Genomic DNA, 24360 nt, shown 5'->3' on the forward strand with positions numbered 1-24360 from the left:
TTTATGAACAAAAAGAAATATATTTCTTATGGTGCTGGGGCTGGGGAGTCCAGGATCACAGCAGATCAGGTTTCTAGTAGGGGATCTTGGCTTCCCAGATCCTGCCTGTTACTTTGTCCCCAGATAAGGGCCGGGGATTTAGCTCAGTGGCATAATCACCTGCCTGGCAAGTGCGTGGTCATGAGTTCGATTCCCGGTACCAGAAAAAAGGAAAAAAAACAAAAGAGGCAAACTTTGTCCCCAGATGGCAGAAGGGTAGAGGGTCCTCCTCCCTTTAGCCTCTCTTGTAAGACCACTGTTCTCAATTCTGAGATTCTACTATCATGACTTAATCACTTCTCAAAGGTCCTGCCTATAATATCACATTAATGATTAACTTTTAACTATGCATTTTTTGGGGCGTATTCAGATCACAGCATAGCTTAAGTGTATTCAGAGGCAGTAGGAAGAGGTCATTCTGAGAAAGTGAAGCCAGTGTTTGGACAGATGAAGGCACAGTGCCCAGAGATAGTGAAAGGGTCAGACGTCATGGCATTTGAGACCCTGAGTCTGGTTATCCTAAGTCCGTATAAACTCTACTTTTTCAATTATGTGGTTATGTAAGCCAATAAATCTCCCCGTTCTACCAAATCAAAGGTTTCAGTCACCTGAAACAGAATACAGTATTGGCTAAGGTAGGTGAGTGTCGTTTGACAGATGAGAAGCTTTGTGAAGTTGCCTGACATGTCTGTTTTCTCCTAGCTAGTACATGGCAGTCACAGGATTGGAGCCTAGGTTATTATTTGCCTCAGAGCCTGTCTTCTTAACAACTGGTGGTCTTTCCCTGATAGTTTGCCTTTCCCCATTGGCAAGAAAGATGGAACTGGAGACAGAGGAGATGGCAACTTGCAGATGGGTGACCATGGGTCCTCTTTTCTTCAAAAAGGAATCACTGAGCAGCAAAGAGAAGGTATACATATGGTGAGGAAGATGATGCTGTCGTTAGAGGGCACCAATGGGCTGGAGGAAATTTATTCCTTCAGGTAAGAAGACAAAACAGCTTTTTATTGTATCCACATAAATTTGTTTTAATTGGAGGGCCCCCCTAATGCTTCTGAATTAGCTGAATTATTAGTCATTTTTGTTTTAAAAAAATCTTTTTTCTTTTTTTAAATTAATTTTATTGGTACATTTTAGATACATAAAGATCACATTCATCATAGAGAATTTGTATCTGTACATAATCTATCTTGATTCTTCTTTTTCCCCTCATTCTTCTCCCTTCCCTTCAACCCCTCTTTCCTTCCTTACAAAAGTTTTCTCTCAATTTTTCCCCTTTTCTTCTCTATCTTCCCCTCCCTGTCCTCCCTCCCTTGTTCCCCTTTCCATATGAATCCTTTCTATTTCCCAATGTCTGTCATTCATTTTGGTCTTTATTGACACTTTGTGTTTCTTATGAAAGAGAAATAGTGTGGTGTTTACGCATGTGTTTGTTTTCTCACTTAAAAGTATGGTTTTGAGGTATGTCTGTTTACCTAAAAATGTCTCAGGTTTATTCTTTATGACAGAATAAGTGCTCCATTGTATACAAAATCAAACTCAAAATGTAAAGACCATAGCCTGCTTATTTTCTATTGGTGTTATAATGGCAAAATTTTGAAAATGTGCAATCCCTGAAGTACCATATAATAGGCAAACTGTTTTATCTATCTGTAGAGACAAAGGAATAGAGTTTCTCCTTTATTAGACTTATTGTTAGGTTAGACATATGTTTATTTTGAGCAGAGAGGATTCAAAGCTGTATGTGTTACTCAGCTTTTTATTGCTATCACGAAATATCTGAGAACAACTTAACGGAGGAAAGTTCATTTTGGCTCAGTTTCCATTCTGTGGTCTGTTGGCTCCCTTGTTTTAGGCCTGCAATGAAAAAGAATATGGCCAAAAGATGTGGTAGAGGCAAGCTACTTATCTTGTGGCAGTGAAGAAGCAGAGACAGAGGGACAGAGCTTTAGTGAAAGGGACCTGGGACCAGGAATAGTCCCTCAGCTGGGCTCCCCCTCCTGTTTCCATCCTCTCCGCAAAATGACCTCAAATTCTGCTCTCGTCAGTGGATTGGCCCACATTTGAAGTTAGAGCCCTCATGATCCAGTCAGTCACTCAGAAAAACATATCGGCAGCCAATCTTCCTTCCTACTCCATGAGCCTTTTTTTTTCAGTGTGTGTGTGTGTGTGTGTGTGTGTGTGTGTGTGTGCTGAGAATTGAACTCATGACCTTGCACTTGCCAGTCAGGCCCTGTGCTGCTGAGCTATATACCTGGCCTCGCCTCAGCCTTTTGTGGGACATCTAAGACCCAAACCATCACAGTAGCATCTAGAATAGTGTGTGAGAACCCTGATTTGGCAAAAGTGGCAAATATTTTACCAAACAGAATGGATTGTATAGATTCATATTTTCAGAGATAATACTGCTTGATGTTCATGAATTAATTCTGATTTGTCTATCAATACTCAAAAGATAAGCAGTTAAGCAAAGTTCTCAATTGAAGGAAGGATTCAACAACTAGAATTTTTTGAGTAGCTGTGGTACATATCTGCTCTAATTTTCTTGCAACCACAATTTTAAGTATTTCTGGTGAGCTGTAATCAACAAATAATATATCCTGATTTACTAAGTATAGACATGTTTGAAAAATTATGTAAATTTTGGAAATAGAATTGTAATTTCCCAAAAGGTTGCCAGCAGAATTAATGAAGAATCCTAATAAACTAAAGCTTCTTAGCATAATGTATGTTCTTAGGAATATCAATAGATATTCCTAAGTTATTTCTCTTTCTAATTTAGGAATACATACCTTATACTAACATATCAAGCATCCTAACATAAAGGAAAATTGTACACCAGTTTAAATTGCTATTGAGAAGGGGGTTTCTCCAATAGTGTATGTGGTGGTTAGGATGGAGTATCAACTTTAATGGATTTGAGATCTACCTGAATAATTGGTGGAACAAACTTCCGCGGGTGTCTGGACGGACCATGGGATTGTGGCCTTAGAGTGTGTGTCTTGCCCCTTGCCCCTGCCTTTCTGGTGTTGCGCTCCTGTTTGTTTCTTAGCCACTGTGAACTAAGCAGCTTGCTTCCGTACACCCTTCTGCTGTGAGGTTCTTGTCTGCTGACCATGTACTAAATCTCCTGAAGCTGTAAGCTAAATTAAATCTCTCTTCCCTAGTGGTGAGTTCTGAGTATTGTGTCCTAGCAGTACGAAAGCTGAGTAATATAGTATAACCAGTGGGTAAATTACTGATTATGCGTTATCCTAGCAATTTGAAGCTACTTTGATTTTAGGTCACTGTGAAATACAGTAGCCATTAGCTACACTTTGCCATTAGCTACATACGGATATTTAAATTTAAGTTAATTAAAATGAAATAGATTTAAAAATTTCATCCTTTAGTCCCAGTAGCAATGTTTCAAGTACTCTATTTCTTGTTGGCCAGGTATTATACAAAGCTGTACCAGTAATGGCCAGCTGGACTTAATCCACATAGAAGATCTTAGGAAGACAACTTGACTTCTGCCCAGAGAGATTTAACTCTAGTGCAGAACTGAGCCAGTTATTCTCAAATCTTGCATATTAGACAGTGGGCCTAAGAATTTCTCCTGGAATAGAACGTGAACCTTTTTGATGGCTTTAGCCTGATCATACTTGGACTAGTAATGTCTCGTAAAACAGGTCAGATTTGACTTAGGCTCATTCTCCCATAATCCAAAGCCAAGATGTGCTACAAACTTTGGAAACAAGTTAACAGGCAGAATAGTTACTATTCATTGTATATTAGTTCTGAGAATTGTAGTCTGTTGGGATCTCCCTGTCCATAACTCTGTGGATAATGTAAACGAATTCTCTCTGCTTCTTTGTAAATCTACTTTTCATCTGTACCAAGGAGATCAGTCATAGCATCTGTTCTGCACACTCCCTGTGTATTTAAGTAACTAATTCCTTTGCTTGCTCTCTGAATGAATATCAGGATAGGAATAACCTATACTGTAATCTTCTCTGTTGTGTTTGATTAAGGGCAGGTAAAAATAGAATTGATCTTCATTTTTGGTTAAATGAAGCGGTACTTTACATTGAATTTGTCCCCTTTCTTTACCCCTTCTCATCAGTAAAATACCAAGAACTACTTTAAGACTGCAGACTACTGATTCCCTTTACTCCCTGGATAGTCTTTATTTAACTGTTATGTGTGTGTAAAAACAGATCCTGGCTTTCACTAAAGAATAAAGAAAGCTGGCATCCACTAATGAATTACACCAGTGAGCAGTGCAGTTACAGGATGGTGCCTTCCTTTGATATCAGAGAACAGGGATTCTTATCCTCAGATTCATTGTTTTCAGACATCCTTTATATTGCATGCAGACTCATTTGTGACTATGCTTTTATCATATCCTCAAAGGTGTCCTTGTTCCTGAAAAAATGTTAAGAACCACTGGCAGAGTTGAAAGAAATGATTGAATGGGGAAAGATAGAGCCGTTCGTTGCTACCTGTCAGTAAAGTAATTCAAGCCTTATTTTTCCCCAGCCAGCCCATGTTCTGGCTGTCTCCCAACCTGTGGCTGTCATTTTCCTGCCATTCCCTGCTCTTCTCTCTGTATAAAGTCAACAATAGCTCCCTTCTCATTGTAGAAAACTAAGTGTATCATCTAGTACAGGTTAACATTTTAAAATTGTTACTTTCATTGTATATTTTTCTTTATTAAGTGAGAGTCTCAGACAACTGTGTGTCTTTAAGAAAATTGAAAGGCATTCCATGCCCTGGCCCTGCCAACTGACCATTGGCTCCAATTTGTCTATAAAGATTGTAGCCTATAAATCGGTAAGTGCTGCTTACATGTTTTTAAAATAAATGTTACCAGGCAGAGCAAAAACGCTTATGTAAGGAGCTGACAATTCATGTGTGGGTTATTCAGAGCATAATTACTGCTTCTCTAGCTGCTCTCCCTTTTCATTTAATCTCTGTTTAGCTTTATGTAAAAGGCATTCTAGGAGAAGTTTTAAGAATCGTCTATAATAGAGTTTAATTCTCTCCTCTTTCTCTTTATCTGTATTGATAATTAACTGTTAATCATGAGTTCTGGTGTCTTTTAAGAAAAACATGTAATGCATTAAGATGTCATGTAATATTATAGCAGAAATGTAGTGCAGCAGAGTTGAATTCAGAGTTTTGGAGATTCATCACACCTAATTCAGTTACTAATGATCTGATAGTGAAAGCTTCTATGAAATGTCAAAAATTGATGAACTGTTACTGTGAAATTGTATTTCATAATATGTGTACATTTGTGCATATTAGTGTACTGTCAACAGTGAGTTGCTTTTGGTGATATTTGATGTCTCCAGTCTGAGTAGGAATCTGAAGCATGCCTCCACACAAGCTTCCTTGCTTTTATTCTTTAAATGTACAAAAAATAAAAATATTCTAAGTACACAAAAATAAATGCACATATTCTTGTATTAGTTCTGAAACATGACATGTTGTAAAAACCCGGGAGGTATTTCTTTTTTATTTATAATTACTTTTTAGCCCATCGAAGCTTAGAATAGTGTCCCTAGGAATAAGAGGACAGTTTCCTCCTCTTCTTTTTTTTTTTTTTTTTTTTTTTTTTTGTGGTACTGGGGATCGAACTCATGACCTGTGCTTGCCAGGCAGGCACTTATGCCACTGAGCTAAATCCCCAGCCCCCTCCTCTTCTTCTTAATGCAGGTTTCCTTTTCAAATTTTATTGAATTCAGACTCTCTTTCCTTTTTTGTTGTAAAACTGTGATGAAATAGGTTGTTCTCCCTTTATCAGACAGTATGAGGGTTTAATATATTCAGATACTAATATTTGTTGAGGGAAGACTGTAAGAATTAAAAAGTGTTTTTTTTTTATGAAATAAAGATTTCTGTAAAAGACGAAAGTAAATATAACATTCTAGCTAGAATAATTGTTCTAGATTCTTTCTTATATGAACCAGAGATTGATTGTATTAGGTTTTCATCTATCAATCATAATCCTAGTTTTTCTTATTTTTCCCTCTGTCGTTTGGAATTAAGATTGTACAGGAGAAAGTTAAAAAGACTTGGATAGTTGTGGATGCACGAACCCTAAAAAAAGAAGATATACAAAAAGAAACAGTTTATTGTTTAAATGATGATGATGAAACTGAAGTTTCCAAAGAAGACACTATTCAAGGTATGGAGTAAGAGTTTGTGCTTTTGTCTAAAATACGTTTTCTTCAAGGTGATATGAGTCAGGCTGGGGCTTGTGTTGGTGTCCACTCAGAGATGATTCTTTTGAGTTACAGAGAGGCGACTGACTATCTGAGAGGATACAGGTCCTCTGGCTCCTTTGTTGGGTTGAGGCAGGATGGTTCCTGGGAAGACATTTGAGATTTCATTAGTCTGAACTTTAAATGTCTCAAGTGATGGAGACATTAGATGATATTTAACATTCCTTTATTGTTGAAACTCACTAGCTAGGAGAATGGCTAAATAATTTGTCTGCTTTTTTAATATAGGAAATTGAACTCAGGACTTCATGCTTGCCAGGCAGGCACTTATGCTACTGAGCTGTAGCCCCAGCCTCCAGGCTAAAAATTTTTTTAAGAATGTTTTCCTTCATTCAGGAGGCTGAAGCAGGAGGATCATTACAAGTCCGAGACCAGCCTGGGATACAAAGTGAGCCCAAGGCTAGCCTGAACTGTATAGCAAGACCCTGTCTCAAAACAAACAAACAAACAAACACAAAAATAGTTTTTCTTCCTTCATAATTCTTTAAATATCAGTTTTAGGTTTTATATCCTACTAGATATATGCCTTCAAGTTAATTTAGAGGGTAAGAAAAATTATGCCTATTATATTGCTTAATAGTCTCTAGGATCTTTAAAGTTGTGTTTTTGTTCATACCCATTTGGCTTGAAACTATTAAAGGACTTAGAAACTAGCTGAAAATATCCAAATGTCAAAGAGCTAAAACTATAATATACCAAATAATAGTTAAGGTAGCATCTTCTAGGGTCCTAGTTACATTTATTGCCAGGCTGTGTATTACCCAGTATATTTTTGATTTGCAAGTCCTGAAAACAGTTTCATCTGTGGTATTGTAACACATTGCATATAGTTACATGTGTTGCAGAATAGGCGGTTCAAAGGTAGTGATGGTTATCAGTCTTTCTCCTGATGCATTGTGTATAAATTGTCATTATATCTTCCAATTTCTACTGATTCCTTAGTTCAGTTCAGTTACCTAGAACATGAATTTTGGAATCAGACTTGGGTTAGAATTATGACTCTATGGCTGATGATTCCTGGTGTCATAACTAGCTATAGTAGGAAGAATAGAATGATTAATAGCGCAAGATGAGGAAAGTGGGGCTGGGTGGTATCTAACAGTGTGCAGTGGCTTTGTGATTGCACAGCAGCATCCTGAAGCCAGGTACTCTTTATTATTTCCATTTTACAGATAAGGGAACCAAGACTGAAGGGCATTCATTAATGTGTTCAGAATCACACAGCTAGCAGCTAGCACCACTTGAACTGAGGTCTGTACTCCCTTATATTACTCATGATTCGTGACTGGGTAATTGAGCTTTGAAGGATGGGCTAAGAATTTCTGCATAAACTTTTTTTTTTTTGTTACTGGAGATTGAACTCATGACCTCGTGCTTGCCAGGAAGGTGTTCATGCCACTGAGCTATGGCATATGCATAATCTTGAAAGTAACTTGGAATCATTTACAGTTTTCAGGAGCAGGATGTCTTTGGAGCTAAATTTTAGGAAGATGAATATGACAGCCAGGTGCTGGATGGATTTAGGAGGAGCAGGGACCATTGATGGATGTACCAGTTTTTTTGATTATTAGCAAAGAAACTTCTGGTTATCTTTTTTTTTTTTGGTCTTTTTTTGAGACAGGGTTTCACTATGCAGTTCAGGCTGGCCTTGAGCTCACTTTGTAGCCCAGGCTGGTCTGGCATTCACAACAATCCTCCTGCCTCAGCCTCCCGAGTGCTGCGATTATAGGCGTGAGCCACCTGTGCCTGGCTACTTCTGGTTATCTTAAGGAAAAAGAAAATGTGCAATGGGGTGATGATGGATGGGGAAACATTAAAAATGGTTTGGTTCAAAATGCATGGGAATACGTTATTCTGCCTTTACCTTTTTGCAGCTATTTTTCAACTTTTTTTTGTCTGTCTATACTGCATCCCGTAATATTTAAAGTTCTTTGTCTACAGAGAGATTAGTATGCAAATATAGGCAAAGGGATGTGGATATATGAGGTGTGATCACAAAATATGGAGGACATTTACTTTTTAAAAAAATTTACAGTAAAAGACATGTTGCCATTAATACCCCTCAGAATATTCTGAATTGCTTCAAATATACTTATCCCTTTATTCTTCTTTTTGTTTTGTTTTATTTTTTTGTTTTTTTGAGACAGGGTCTCACCATGTAGTTGATGCTAGCCTCAAACTCTTGGCAATTGTCCTGCCTCTGCCTCACAAGTGCTGAGATAACAGGTGTGCGCCACTATGGCTGACCCAGCATTCTTAACATCCTCTGAATTCCTCTTTTGCAACTTTACTTGTGCTGTCATGGCTGCCTCACTATCTTGAATCTTTTCAAAATGTTTCCCTTTCATGGTCATTTTGACTTTGGGGAAGAGCCAGAAATCACGTGGTGCCAGCTAAGATGAATAGGGTGTATGAAGATATACTGAAATGTTTTTACTTGACAGAAATTGCCATAATTGTTGGTTCGCTTGACATAATTGAAACATAGAGTGAATATTTAAATGAAAAAGCTTATAGTAAAAGACATATTGCTATTGATTTTCCTCAGAATACTAAAAGTACTTTCCCCTTACTTTAAACACACTTATCCTATCATTCCTGAAAATGTTTCTTACTGTAAAAAATTTTTTGTCTTTTTTTGAGATGGGGTCTTGCTATGCAGTTCAGGCTGGCCTTGAGCTCACTTTGTACCCCAGGCTGGTCTCAAACTCGCAACGATCCTCCCACTTCAGCCTCCTGAATGCTGGGATTACAGGCGTGAGTGTAAAAAGTTTTTAAAAATTAAACATTTACTGTATTTATCAGTCACCTCTTGTAATGTAGTGTCTATTCTATACTTTCTGCCATATAGAAAAGTTAGAGATATTTGCCCTTTAATTAGAAGCAGAAAACACAGTTTTAATTAGAATTTTCAAGTTACTGTTAAACAATTTAAGTGGGAAGATAATTGATTCAGAGAAAAATTAGGAATATCAATCATGCACCATTATATTTCTTTGTTAATGTTGGTTGGGCTTTTTTTCTTTTCTTTTTTTTTTGCCAGTTTTTAACAAGAGATATAGGAAGATAGAAATATGTACCTTTTTACCTAAATACATGGTGTAAACAGACTAAGGAACAAATGAACACTGGGTCACAGAATCTGCCCCTGGATACGCAGGGTTTTGTTTTTCGGGTACTGGAGATTGAACTCATGACCTTGCACTTGCCAGGCAGGTGCTTGTGCCACTGAACTAAACCCCTGGCCTGGTTTTTGCCTTTTGGATTGAAGATGAATGATTTTTCCTTGCATTTACCCAAGTACAGACCCCTGGAATTTCGGTGTCCCTTCTCACCATCCGGATGACGCTGTATTGAAGGAGCACATTGCATGGAGTGGTGGTAGTGAATGAGCTCAAGGTTTTGTCTTTCTTTTTTTAATCAAAGAGCCAATATTTACATAAAAAGGAGGAAAGAAACCACAAAATTCTAAAGATAAAATAAATTTAAATGAGGAAAAATATGCAACTTATCAGTCAAATACTTCTAAACAGAAGAATTTTGTCATCTTTCCTTAGGCATTCATATGTCTTCAGCATACATTTTTCAGATTTTGTTCTGAGAATTTCCTATGAGCAGTTTTCTCTGTGGGCCTCCAGGTTTTTGAATACATGTGTTTTTGTTATTATGTTCAACAAACCATGCTTCACTTTTGTCAGCCATGGCTTATCTTTGGAGGATAGCTAGTACACTGCATTTGCTCTGTTTTTTATTCTGGGCTGGATAATCATTAAGGTAACTAGATTGCAGAAGATGCTACTTAAAAAATGTAATTAGATTTTAATCTCTACATCGTGTGTGGCTTGGATCTGCTGCTGCCTTTTCTCTGTTGATCACAAGGGGTAGTAATTTGGTTCCAGGGAATAGAAGATGGAGCAGGCTCTGGAATATGCATGCACTGCTAATGTATGCGTGGCGCACATTTCAGCTTGGAGAAAATGAAGCCCCATGTACTTAACAGATGCTCTGCTCTTGTTCTCTAGGGTTCCGCTATGGAAGTGATATCGTTCCTTTCTCTAAAGTGGATGAGGAACAAATGAAATATAAATCAGAGGGGAAGTGCTTTTCTGTTTTGGGATTTTGTAGATCTTCTCAGGTATGGCAATTGCCTTGTAATTTTGAGCAAAATGCATGAACCTTTTTCACTTACCACTTGTGACAGTGTGCTTTTTTTGATTGGCCATTATTTACAATATATATTTATTTTACCTTGATCTTCTAAAATGTAGTCTGAGGTTTAGTGTTGCCACATTTGGTTTTTGAAGAGGATAATGAAAATGTAGAGGGCTTTTAGTACAAATCTAAATAATAAATTCAATTAAGTCACTTTTTTGTCTTATTAACCATTATTACTGATAAAACCTTAAAGAAATAGTATCTAGTTCTTTGTTCTTGTACTGTTTTCTGCAAACTGTTATGTATAATGGAATGTTTTAGACCTTTAAGGATCTGGCTGAGTTTTGAAAGATTATTAACACCCAGAATGTTACTTCTTTGCGCTGACCATCTTTTGTCTCAGTGTCCAATGTAGAGTTCTAGGATGCAAAACTTACATAAGTTACATGTTTTGTAGATACCAAAGCAGAGATGCACAAAATGGACACAATGGGAAGCATAGTAATTCACTATTGGATACCACAGACAATTTTAGAAAGGACTGTTAACAGATTTTCGGACATTTTAGGTTAAATGTTCTTGGGAAAAAAAAAAAAGCTAGAAAACCCAGGCTTGGTGATATATTCTTATAATCTGAGCACTCAGGAGGCTGAGGCAGAAGGATCCTCCCAAGTTTGAGGACACCTGGGCTACAAAGTGAGTTCAAGGCCAGCCTGGACTACAGAGTGAGACCTGTGTCAAATAAACAAACAAAACGTCCTTGAGGTACACAGTCACAGGTCAATTATTAATAAATGTAAAGCATATCTTTTTATGTATATTTTACCCATTTTATAGGAATGAAGAGAGTTTAATTAATGAACTCATGTGAATATTAAAGTTAAATGTTACTCTGTATTCTTATTTTATTGTTTGTTTGTTTATTGTTCTGTTTTTTTTGAGACAGGATCTCACTGTACAGTTCAGGCTGACCTTGAGCTCACGATCCTCCTGCCTCGGCCTCCCAAGTGCTGGGATTATAGGCGTGTGCCTAGCTACTCAGTATTTTTCATGTTCCTCTAGCATGTTGGTCCCTGCCTGTGTGTGTGTTAGAATAATTCAGTGACATTGAGAAGAGCTGTTTTCATGTTTGTCTAAACTTAACTATTATGTGGTTTCAAAACTTATAAGCCAAAAATTTAGGATATTAACTTAAAGTCTGTAAGATTTTGTTAATGACAGTAAATACCTTTTGAAAATTGAAAGTCTGAGCTGGGCGTGGTGGCTCACGCCTGTAATCCTAGCACTCGGGAGGCTGAGGTGGGAGGATCGATGGGAGTTCAAGACCGGCCTGGGCTACAAAGTGAACTCAAGGCTGCCTAAACTGCATAGAGAGACCCTGTCCCGAAAAAGACAAAAAAAAAAAAAAAAAAAAGTTGAATCTGTAACAAATCTCTATGAAAAGCCACTAAATAATGCTTTTCTTAAAAGTAAAATTACTCAGTTTGGGAACTATATAAACTTAAAGCATATTTAAAACAAATCTTCACTGAAACAGAAACCTCATTTACTTTTTGTTTCTTGAAATAGGGTCTTACTGTTGTTCAGGCTGGCCTTGAACTCATGGTGATGCTCCTGTCTCAGCCTCCCTAGCGCTGAGGTTACAGGCATGCATTACCACATCTGGCTTCACAAATATCATTTTTAGATTAGTTTAAGGAAATTGGACAATTGAAATGTGAACTTAAGTCTAGATAATAGAGAAAATGAATGAAAAAACATCTTCAAGTGTAATTCAGTAATGACAATATTGACATTACCTATGCCATATTTGAGGAAGGAGCAATTTTAAATAACAAGAAAAAAGTGAACAGAACAAAAAATATAATTTTTGTTTTAGAGGACTTTTAACATGAAATGTTTTCAAAATCAATTTTTGTCTTTAAGCTCTATTTCAGTTTTATCTTAACTCTAACCTCAGGCAGCTATATTGAAGATAAGCATAGCTACCATTTAGTAAGTAATTGTAATGTTCCAGTAAATACATTAGTATTTTATATAAATTTCCATTTAATTTTTTACCTTCTCAGGTGGCTCTGTGATACGCATTTTTTTATTGAAGAAATTGCAGTTCAGAGCTACTATGTAACTTGTCTAGGCTCGTACTGCTAAACGATGCTCTAGGTAGGTTTTAAGTCAGATCTCTGTAACTCCAAAGGCCATGCCACTGTTTAGTGATAAGTGTTCTGGGGTTGAACAAGTGCACTGTTGAATAGTATATTTTAAACACCTGCTTTCTTTCATATGATATTTTAACAAAAGGATGCAAGGTGTTTTCCATGGCAACTATGATTAAATATAAGCATACGCCTTTTAACCCTCTTTAATTCTTCATTTTAGTCTCTGCAGTTCATCACTGCCCTCTCACTGCTTTTAGAATGAAGTCCAAAACATTTGACTTTGTTCCTAAGAGACTTTATGATCTCATCTTTGTTAATTTCCAATCTGATTTAAAAAAAAAATCTTTTCCTTTATTCACTGACCCTGCAATACTCAAAACAGTTTCTCACAGTTACTGTGCTTTTATGTCACTCTACATTTTTATTCACACTGTTATTTCCGCCTGGGATCTTCTGCCCAAACTCTTCCCTAGGTCAGTTCCTACATAGTCTCTTTAGTCTTGAATTAGACATCACCATTTTCATAAACATTCCCTAAACTTTCATGCCTCAGCTCAGTACCCTTATTTGCTCTGAAAACACCATGTAATTTGGACTGTAATATTGGATTCAGTTAATTTCATATTTTTCCACCCAAGTGCCTCAAGGACAAGATTATATCTTGTCTACCATTAAGTTTGTAGATCCATACTGGAAGACACATGCTAGGTGTTCAGTTATTGTTACATTGAATTGAATTGGGCCTTAAGTAATAAGCTGTTCCTAGTAATTGTGAATGTTTTCCAGTAAGAATGTTTTGAATAGCTTTTCTTAGCAACATGGGACATTTTTGATATATATCATTCTAGATGAAAACCATTTTTTCCCCTTTGTTTATTCTTGTAGGTCCAAAGAAAATTCTTTATGGGAAATCAAGTTTTAAAGGTCTTTCCTGCACGTGATGATGAAGTGAGTTGACTATGATCTTTGAAGCAGTGCTGTAGAACTGAATTGTCATTTTATGAAAGTGGGCTGTTTGAGGCTTTGTTGTTTAAAATGACACGAGTTCGTGTAATAGCAGTGGGAATATTCACTGACTTTTGACTGTGAAAACGGAGAAATGACAAACAAGTTTGTCTTAGCATAACCAAAAGACCCAAGAACATAGTTCTGCAATTGGAGAAGTAGGTGTAAGTATTTTTGAATAAGTGCCAAGTTGTGAGAATTTCGTGGTCAGGTGTTAAGGAGGTTTGGGGTCAGGTTGGCATACTGATTTTTATAAACATTAAACATTCAGTGCTGGCAGAGCGTCCTGGAGAGGTGCTTCAGAGACTCACTGGGCTACCTCCTCCCTGAGGAAATTTGTCTTTTACCTTTTCCCTTTCTCTCTGTGCTCTTTTCTCCATGTTCCCAAAATACTCTCTTTTCAGGCTAGTTTCCGCTGGCCAACAACAATGAGTTTTGCGTCCTACACTCACATCTGCCTCTTGGGAAATGTTTTCTTTCTTACTTCCAAGTCAGAACCTATTTCCTTGGAAATGTTAATCTTAACTGGAAGATTGCAATCTAGTGTCTGTTTAAGGCAATTTAAATAGGTTTCCAAGTTTCTGAAGTATTTGCATTTGAAATTAGGAGTGGGAGTAGGGTGTTGGTATAACGGGTATAGTCCCTTTTTCTCCTCACTTCGGAAAGGTAACTAGGTGCTGGGCCAGTGGATGAGTATGCCAGTATTCTGTTAGGAGAAGAAAATGCTTGGCTTCTGCTCTGTACTGAACAGATTTATTAGTGCACAGTAGACATATGTGAGTCTTCAAATTTGAGAATTCTAGTTCCTGGGTTTCTCCTGAATCACATCCTCTAGAGATCATGCATGTTTTTGTATGTACTATCAAGCCATGACTTCTTCTTAACTTTTTTGAGATTTTAACTACTCTTTGTCCCTATACATGTAAAAAATTCTGATCACTTCATGAGCACTGTGGGTATGCAGTGAGGGATGTTGCATCATAAAGTTGACTTGACACATATGTCGGGTAATTATCTAGACTTGCTAGCTGAGGGCACCCTTATGCATGTATGGTTCAAGTCTCACCTTGTATGGGTGGCTAATTTCTGTTATCAATGTGAAATGAAATGGAGAGACAAATCTTCAGTGAAAGAACTTATATTTGGAAATAAAGGCTGGGACATACCTGCATAGATCTGGTTGCCTCTAAAGAATAAAAGAGAGTTTGGGGATTTACTAGAACAGAAATCTGTGCAACTTCTTATGAAAGAAGAGTCACTGACACTTTAGGTATTTGAAGGAACTGATAAGCTCTGCTTGGTGAGTTATGGCAGTTACTGTAAAAAGCTAGTCTTTAGGTTAGAGTTGGCAGTTCCGTCATCAGTGGCAAAGTACAGATCGTTTTAAAGACAGGACAGGCTGACTTACTACACTGATTGTGTGAGAGGATTCCTGAGGCAGGTGTCCATGACCTGAGCATATCCACTTCCTTTCCATGGCTTTTAGACTCTTTGTAGGTTTTGACAGGAATGGCTGCATTTAGTGTAATGGATTTTCATACTACATATGATAAGGTCACTTTAAGGTCATTCAGGAAAAGATACTTTCATCTTCTAATGTCAAAAGACTGTGTGTTAGTGTCAGTTTTTGATGTGTCAAAAAATGTAATTATCGGGGCTGGGGATTTAGCTCAGCGGCATAAGCGCCTGCCTTGTAAGCAGGCAGTCGTGAGTTTGATCCCTGGTACCGATAAAAAGGAAAAAGACAAAAAAAAAAAAAAAAAGAGAGAAAAAAAAATGTAATTATCTAATTGGAGTTTACAATATAAACAGGAGAATACTTCTAGTAAAAAATTGTAGAGAGAAGCCAGATTTGGTGTCATATACCTGTAATCCCAAATACTTACGAGGCTGAGGCAGGACTATCACAGATTCAAGGCCAGCCTGGGCAACTTAGTGAGACCATGTCTCAAGATAAAAATTAAAAGGTTTAGAGAGATACTCATGATAGTCTTTGCCTTGCATCCACAGCACCCTGATTTCAATGCCTAGTACTGGGAAAAAAAAGGTCACATGAGGAAGATGTGTGGGTAGATGGGGAATAGGAAGGATGACAGATTTGGTAGTATGCCACATACATCTGGAGGATGAGTGTGTGGAATTGGAATTTTCTTCACGTTAGGGGTAAACTGAGAACAACATAGTGGTTTTTCTTTCAGATTATTTTGTCCACAAGGATTAGTATATCTGAGTGAATTTTTTGTGAGATGGAAAGATCTCCATCTCTCTTAAGTTTCTAAGCAGTCTTCATTACTACCAATAGGATGAATCTACATGTATTCTGTTAAACTAGATCAGTACTATTATTTTAACTCAAATATTCTATGATCCTGCAAATAACTCTTTTAAAAATGTATTCTGTGGTCATGAGATGTGGAGAGGAAATAGTAATAGAGTTAGCTAACTTTGACACAGGTTCCCTATGATACTAGCAAAGTATAATGTTCAGGGAGTTTGAGAAAGGGAAGGAACTGAGTAAGGCAAATCTGAAATGGAGAGGGTGTCAGTTTAATAAGCCTTAAAAATGAGTTAGAAGTTAGAGAACTAGAGATTTGGAGGGGGTATTCTCTTTCAGAGGAAATTGTGACAGCAAAAGCTACAGGGGAGAAAAGATAGGAGATCTGCTTAGCCACTGATCAGCTCAGTAAGATTGGACTAGAGGCGCCATTGGAAGTTTCTGTGGAAGGGGTTGATATGATCAGCTCTGTGAACAGGGGTGACGGTGGATTTGAGAAATTGTCTAGATTTAGAGTTAAGTTGAGGGATGAGAAAGATGGCATTATCAAAGACTTTGGTGCTGTAGTTTTCGTCAGTGGTTGTAGTATTAATGGAAATAGAGAATATTGAGGCTGGGGAAAGATGCTAAGTGTGATTTTAGTCGTGGATGTCTTCAGGTACCTGAAAATGCCACATTAGATAATATACAAGATGTCTTTCAAGTAGTTGGCAGTCTAAGTCTGGATCTTAGGAGATCTGACTGCAGATTTTTGACTCTTTAACTTGTGGAGCTGGATTAAGTAATTCCCAAGTAGAATTTCAGAGTGATAGAAGAGAAAGACCAAAAGTAGAATTTAAGAATCAGTTGGGAGAAGACAAAAGAATGGGGAAGGGAGGCCCACAACAGAATAATTAAGGGAGAGTGTTGCTTCTGAAGCCAGAGAGAGAATGTGCAGCAGGGGGCTGGGCTTCAGCTGCTGTCCAGCAACTGCAGTGGGAACCAAGGTTTGGCATGGAAGAGTTACGGGGTGACTCCAGAGGATGCTTTCAAAAAGAGGGGGGCAGTAGCTGGGTTAGATTGAAAAATGACTGTGTTTTAAGCATTGGAAATAGCAAGACTATTATTTTTGAGGGGAAGAGAATGAAAGACACGTGTAATAATTTATGGAGTAAGAAAAAAAGATTTTGTTTGAGAAGGCTGGGAATTGAGTTAATTCATAAGGTGAGAATATGAGTTTAGAGTAGAAGAAAGGTTGAAGCAATATGTGTTAATAAAGTTCCAGAAAGAGTACACTCAATATACAAGCTGGCCTTGCACTGGGTAAAAGAGCACGATATTTCATTTATGTATCTATTTATTTGTTTTTGTCTTTTTCCTTTTTACCGGTATTGGGGATCGAACTCACGACTGCCTGCTTCCAAGGCCGGCTCTTATGCCACTGAGCTAAATCCCCAGCCCCTTTCATTTATTTATTTTGGCAGCTGGAGATCAAACCCAGAACCTTGTGCCTGCTAAGTGGATGCTATACCACTGAGTTATATCTCCAGCTCCAGCAGATGCCTAACAGAAATCTGAAATAGGAAGAAAGTGGATGATACTTTTAAAAATGTTTAGTTTTTCAAAAAACATTTTTTGGCATGTGTTAACACTTGCATCTTTCTTAACAGGCAGCAGCAGTTGCACTTTCCTCCCTGATTCATGCTTTGGATGAATTAGACATGGTGGCCATAGTTCGGTACGCTTATGACAGAAGAGCTAATCCCCAAGTTGGTGTGGCTTTTCCTTTTATCAAGGAGGCCTATGAGGTAAACCCACAGATCTTTTTTATTCATTTTTTTCTTTCACTCCTTTATTCTAAGCTGGACTTTTTTTTTTTTTTTTTTTTTTTTTTGCCTTTTTCCTTTTTATCGGTACCAGGGATCGAACTCACAACTACCTGTTTGCAAGGCAGGCGCTTATGCCGCTGAGCTAAATCCCCAGCCCCTAAGCTGGACTTCTTAACTGTTACTGTGCATGAGAACTCTTTGGAGATGTTAAAATGCAGATTCTGACTCTGCAGACCTAGGGTGGGGACCAGATTCTGTATTTCTTGCAAACTCCCAAGTGATGTTGACATTGCTGCTCTGAGAATGAGGACTTTCAGTTGTAAGAGAACTGTGAACTGTAAAAGTATTTAAGGAGCTTTTTATTAAGTCAGTAAAGGTGAACCATGACCCTCTCTCAGTTCTCATCCTGCTTGACTCCTTAGATCCAAATGGGAACAGAACTTGCCCCATTTTAATAAATAGGGACTGCGAATAAAGGTTGAAGATGTGATTTTGTGAAATTCAGTTTATTTGGGGCTTTTCTATTTAAAATACAGGTCTAGATTCCTTCCATTTCCTATTTCTGAGAGAACCTACCATGGCAGAACTGTAAAGAGAAGACAGATCCCTGGCTTCCAGGCACCCTGGCTTCTCTCACTTGTTCTACTTGGCCATGCACTTTATAATTATCATTTAATAGTCTTATTTTAAGCATTTCTTTTATGTGTAATATCCCTCGTAAAGTTTGATGTTTTAACTAGTCAATAGCAGAAATCAAAAGATTTTTCTTTTTCATGTGTTCAATTGGAGCTAATTTTTGAAATATTTCTGTTGTGCCACTTTCACATCATTTGGGACCGTTTTAATATTTTTCCATTAATTTGGTTGTTCCTACTTTTATCTCTTCTCTTTCCCATTAGTGTTTAGTGTACGTGCAACTGCCTTTCATGGAAGACTTGCGGCAATACATGTTTTCATCCCTGAAAAATAATAAGAAATACACTCCCACGGGTGAGTTTGTTTCTATTCAGCTCACTAATGACTTTACATGCAAACTGCTCTGGGGAAATTGCCTGGCTGCAGTCGTGAGTCAGGGTCAGGCTTTCACAGAATAGAATTAGGTGGACCCATATACAACACTCACCTCCAGTGACAGTGAAGGGGTCACCAGGTGTTTTTCCAGTACTAAGGATAGGTTTGCTCTAAATTTTCCAAACACTGCCTTACTCCACTTCTTCTAACTTGAGCATGTATGTAGGGAACAGCTTGTTGGTATGGGATCTTCATTTTCTAATTGTAAGCAGAAGATTTGTCCCTGCTGAAGTGGATTGGTATGTAGTGTCAAACCTGTGACTTTAGGGTCCTGCATATAATCTGAATATATTTGAAATGAAGGTGACAGTGATAGAGATTAACTTTTCTCCTTTCCTTCCTGTCTAGTTTACAGTGGCAATCAAGTCTTGTTATTTATTTCCAGTTGCCAGGTTACCCATGCTTGATGAGAAAGGCTGTTATTAAGCATTTGGTTGCAAATGTCGGGATGGTACTCAGTGATTCTCACAGCCACAGGTCCTGTCTCCCAGAGAGCTCACTGTTTAAGACAGTAGTGATAAAATGTGACAGGGTCAGAATGAAAAGAATAGTGATGATAGATGTTTTATAAATTTAAAGCTATTATCTGTGTCAGTGTAGGATTAGAGAGTTGTGAGGTGAGTCTCCAAACAGGGTCCTCCCTGAGTGTTATTTTGACTAGACCTTTGGGAACAGTGTGCTGTGAGAAGGCCAAGACTAAAACAAGCCCCTAGGACCTGTATCTTTCCTCCTTTTAATTGTAATTTTTTTTTTTTTTTTTTTTTTTTTTGAGACAGGGTCTCATTCTGTAAATCAGGCTGGCCTTGAACTCGCAGCAGTCCTCCGGTCAGCCTGGGATTGCTGGGATTACAGGCATGCCTGGCTTTACCTGACTTTCAGAGATGAATTCCTGTGCATCACAGTAGGGGCAGGCATGAGCCTGAATGTATAGAAGTTGTCACCATGTTGCAGTCTATCTCTTTCTTGACCATTCCAGGTTTAAAATGAGCAGAATATTGTAAAAGAAGAACTTTGTTGAGAAAGTATCTTACAGATAACTGTTTCAGGATCTAGAAAAACTTGAGTATCTCTTGATTGGTTGATCTGTGTTCAGTGAGTTAACGTATTTCTTTATATATATTCTCCAGTAGAAAGTAGATCCTTAAAGCTATTTGACGTATTTCTCAAGTTGATGTTTAGGTAGAGATTTGCATTGCCAGAGCAATTTTGCCTGATACTAGCTGGTAGCAGCAGGTGGGAACCACAGGATGTATGCATGTGCAAGACCAGCTCCTAGGTTTTGTCAGGTATGTGCTGTGCTAGTTATCTTAAAAAGGTGATAGCTATGCCGTTGCCTGAAGCTTGTGCAGCAAAGTTAAAAAACAGGAAAGATATATCCTCATGATAAATACTGTATTTTATTTTGTTACAGCTGTACAAAAGGAATATCTGAAAAAGTGAAAAATAGAAACATAAAAGTACCTTTCCTGAAATTACTTACCATTTACCACCTCATGCCTGGTAACTGAATCTAAAAACAGTGCTTCAGCTTGACTGCTGAGCAGTTTATAAATCAGCAGAATGAAAGTTACACATGGCAGCTTAGTTGGAAGCATTTTTGGGAGGTGTTGACTTTCATCCACATTGTTTTGAGCTGTGCCATTTTTGCTGATTTGGTAGATTTTTATTGAGGAGCACTTGCCTTCTGTTAAATTTTAGGAAAGACATTAAAAGAATGATGTGTTTCTGCCATCCTGGAGCTTTAGAGTTTGAACAGAGTAATGTAAGACATGTACACAGATGTGTATGTATGTAGGGTGCTTAGTGTCATGAAGCTTTGTAAGAGGAAAGGACTGATTCCGAGAGAAGTTTGTGAAGGAATCAGCTCGCTGTCATCCAGTTATATCTTCATGTTAAGGTTCTGGACATGGATAAAAATTGTAGTAAGTCTTTAGAAAGCTGATGCCTTATTACTAAACTTTCTTTTTAATATTTTTCTTTTAGATGATTACTAATTTTTAAAATATTAGCTCATTGAATGCTGAACATTTTGTATAAATTTCCATGGGAATGTTTTGTATGGTTTAGTGCATTTTTCTAGATCAAACTCTGTTTTTGAGATGCTACTCCATTGTCAAAGGTTCACTGAATGGTGGAGCAGAAAGGAATTTAAGAGATTAGCTATCTCATTACTCTTTTTACAGATAAAACAAGACTCAGGTTAAGTACTTGCATAACCAGAGATTATTTTTGGCAGAGCCAGGCTATCTAACCTGCTCGTGTTGCTGTATTTTAAGTGGAAAACATTCATTTTAATGAAGGATAATGGGAATAATAGTTTTTTCTTTCTGCTTCTTGTTTTAAGAGGCACAGTTGGATGCTGTGGATGCTTTTATTGACTCTATGAGTTTAATAGAGAAAGATGAAGAGGAAGACACTATCAAAGACTTGTTTCCAACTGCCAAAATCCCAAATCCTGAATTTCAGAGATTATTTCAGGTAAGAAGGGAAAGATAAACCAATCATAAAGTGAAAAGCTGTGGTCATCGGCCAATCCTGAATAAACATCTTTATCCTCTGACCCTCTGAGGGCCTCATCTGTTTTTTTTAGTAGAAGAATAAATTTTCTTCTTTCTACTTGAAAAGAACAAAATATTCTGAGTTTGCAGAAAGAAAAGTTAGAATCAATTTTTTTTTCTTTGAAGAAGCTTAGTTGGGAAAAAAAAGTACAGGAGGACTTCATAAAAAGCAGATTCTTCTATTATGTCTTTTCGGGTTTTTCTCCTGTATTTCTGTGTGAATAACTTTTTAAAATGAATAGCAAGAAAGCTCATGTGAGCTACATAGTAATATAACCATGATCAAGGAAACAGTGTTACAGTCCTGCATTGATCAGAAATTTCATAACAAAATGTAGAATAGAGGTCAGATAGTGAGCTTATAATGTAAAATTATTCAAGAGTAATAAAATATAGAAAAATGTAAAATGCAGTATGTGTTCTGAATCTTTGGCCAGGAGAATTAGAAAGTCGAGGGAATTAAGGTAAATTAGAGCATTTGATAAGAAAACTGAGTTATGCCCAGAAAAGGGAGGAACAGGCCAGAATTAAAGAAGAGAGAGTATCCAGCCCTGTTCTAAACTGATGATTGCAAAGTACAGGCTCTTGTGACCTCCACAAAACTGAAGAACACGAGAGGCAGCTTTCAGGCAAACTGTTCCCCACAAAGAAATGGTGGGCCCATGCTTGGGCAGGACAAGTGTTATGCCCACATCATGGACTGTGCATGTTGACTCACTTCATAAAACATCCATAACTAACCCAAGGCCCTATTGTGTCCTGCTGTGAATCAAGAGATCTTCTACTTAAAAGAAATTTCCTAATGCTTGAAATTTAAGTAGTGAAAAGAAACCATTGGTTCTGAAATTTTAGCAATATGAAAGAACACATAAAGCCCTGCCTTCGTGAATACTTTAGTCTCTAAGGGTAATCAAGGATAAATGGCAAATAGTTCCTTTGGTATTTTTGATGAATGGGACCTGAAGATTGTGTCACTGGAAGGCAGAGCAGTGGGAAATCTTTCTAGAACAAAAGAAACTTCTACTACATGGCAGATTTATCTAAAGTGGGCTGTATTTATGTTCAGTGAAGCTTTGCTGGAAGAGCCAACAGATACAAGTCATAAAGGCAGGCATTTTTATCTTTCAAGGCTTTGAGCATGGGTAACTTGGAATTTTTACAGTATTTGCTTTCTTTTGTTGAGAAAGAGAGTTTTTAAAATGAGTACATTTAGATTGTATATTTTCACTAGTGCATGTGCATATTTTGTTTTTTTAAAAAATTAAGTACTTTCTGAGTACTAGAATGTACCTTGTGCTCAAGATACTGTCAGCTTACTACCCTTGGAGAGGAAATAGTGGATCGTGGACAGATTCAATGCCTGAAGTTTCCTGTAGTCAGAAAACACCATGGCAATAAGAGGAAAAAGAGATTCCTACTAATACGTAGTTCAAGGAGACTTCTTTGAGGAGTTAACATTTGAACAGAGGCTTAAACAAATGATGATGTGATGAGACATGCTATGTAAAAGGAATAGCATATATGAAAGTGTGACAACATGAAGTTTATGGACCCGTAGGACAGAGGCTAGGTTCTCGGTGGGAAATGATGGAGAAGGTGGCAGGAAGGCAAGTGACAAATCTTGGTGTTTCACTCAGAAGTTGGGATTTTATGGTAGTAGGTAATCTTTAAAAGTTTTTATTAGCAGATGAATATCGGTTTCAAAACAAAGCACATTGGGGTTAGGGGTTTAGCTCAGCGGCGTAAGTGCCTGCTTGGCAAACGCTAAGTCATGAGTTCAATCCCCAGTACCAAAAAAACAAAACAAAACAAAACAAAAAAACCAAAGCGTGTTGGTGGCAGAGAAAGTAGACTGCAGTCAAGTTAAGAAACCTGCAGTGGCCTGCTCGGAGGCTTGAGTTGAAGCAGTGAAGAAGAGGTTATAGGGCAGTAGATTTTGAAGGCATACAGCAGGCAAAGGAGATATGATTTGAGAGATTTAGATGGTGGTTGAGGAGAGATGGAGAGAGATGAAAGATTGGGTCCTAGTTGGGGCTACTGAAAGGATAGCATCAATATTAATTGTGATAATGGGGTATAGAATGAGCAGATAGGATAATTTGTTTTTACAAATGTTAAATTTGAGTTACTTGTTAGCTAAGCCAATATAGATTCTAAATGAGAAGTTGGAAATGCAGAGCCCAGAAGAGAAGTCAGTCAAACATACAGTTTTAAGAAGCTTCCTCCTTTCGGTAAAAAGTGAATGGAATGGTCTGGGAGAGCCCATTGGGTGATAAGGACCTTAGGGACAACTGACCCTAAAATTTGAGTGGACAGTCAAGGATAGACAGTGAAGGAAGAGCTATGTGAAAAACAAAACGAAGCACGTCTTCTTCAAGCCCGCAGCAAAAGTCAGAGAAGCAGAAAGAAGTAGAAGCAATTAGTATCTTGGAAGACGTAGGAAAAGTGTCCAGGACAGAATCCCAGGGACTGCTTTGCACAGTGGTGAACAAAGGTGAGCGAGCGTGGCAGAGGCTGTGGGGCTGGACGCTGAGCCTTCGATGGCTGGGGCTGGCTGTGTCAGCCTGGCGTGGGGGTGGAAGCCAGAATGCAGTGCCCAGAGGGCTGTACTGCACGGGAGACCTGGAACCCAGGATGTGTTCTTTTCTTGTTTTAAGTATTTATAGCTGAGAGTGAATGAGCTGGGAGAAGGGAAAGATTAATAATCAATTTGTCAGTAAGAAAGTAATTCTAATTCTGGAATAAAATGCTTAAAAATGTCTCATTCCAAGAGTACAGTGAAAATCACCTTTTAAATATTCGATACAGTGTTCCTAAAAATCAATGTTAGTACCTTTGAGTTAGCCTGGGGGCTTATATTTCTTTCCCTAATCTTTTCAGAATTTAAAAAAATCACATTAAGCTGAAACAGCTGCTTAAAAGAAATAATAGATGAAAGATTGGGATCTCAGCTTCCCAGCTACTAAAAACTGTCACTTCCTCAGAACCCCATTTTAGGGTATGGGGGAGGAGGAACTG

At 37.8% G+C, this 24360-nt stretch overlaps 1 protein-coding gene across 5 annotated transcripts in view; it reads left to right on the forward strand.

Annotated features, from left to right (window-relative positions):
* LOC100728001 (X-ray repair cross-complementing protein 5) overlaps window positions 1-24360 on the forward strand; it is a 116869-nt gene that overhangs the window by 34183 nt on the left and 58326 nt on the right. For all 5 annotated transcript variants that reach the window (XM_023560157.2, XM_063237467.1, XM_063237465.1 and 2 more), the window contains 8 exons: window positions 831-1022; window positions 4740-4854; window positions 6076-6214; window positions 10334-10446; window positions 13511-13573; window positions 17555-17692; window positions 18613-18703; window positions 21129-21262. In XM_023560157.2, the coding sequence (XP_023415925.1) occupies window positions 831-1022; window positions 4740-4854; window positions 6076-6214; window positions 10334-10446; window positions 13511-13573; window positions 17555-17692; window positions 18613-18703; window positions 21129-21262 (985 nt within the window). The remainder of the gene's footprint in view (window positions 1-830; window positions 1023-4739; window positions 4855-6075; window positions 6215-10333; window positions 10447-13510; window positions 13574-17554; window positions 17693-18612; window positions 18704-21128; window positions 21263-24360) is intronic.

This window comes from Cavia porcellus, unplaced genomic scaffold (genome assembly GCF_034190915.1).
Source record: "Cavia porcellus strain 051 isolate PalLab524CR breed Dunkin Hartley unplaced genomic scaffold, mCavPor4.1 scaffold_26, whole genome shotgun sequence".
Taxonomy (NCBI): domain Eukaryota; kingdom Metazoa; phylum Chordata; class Mammalia; order Rodentia; family Caviidae; genus Cavia; species Cavia porcellus.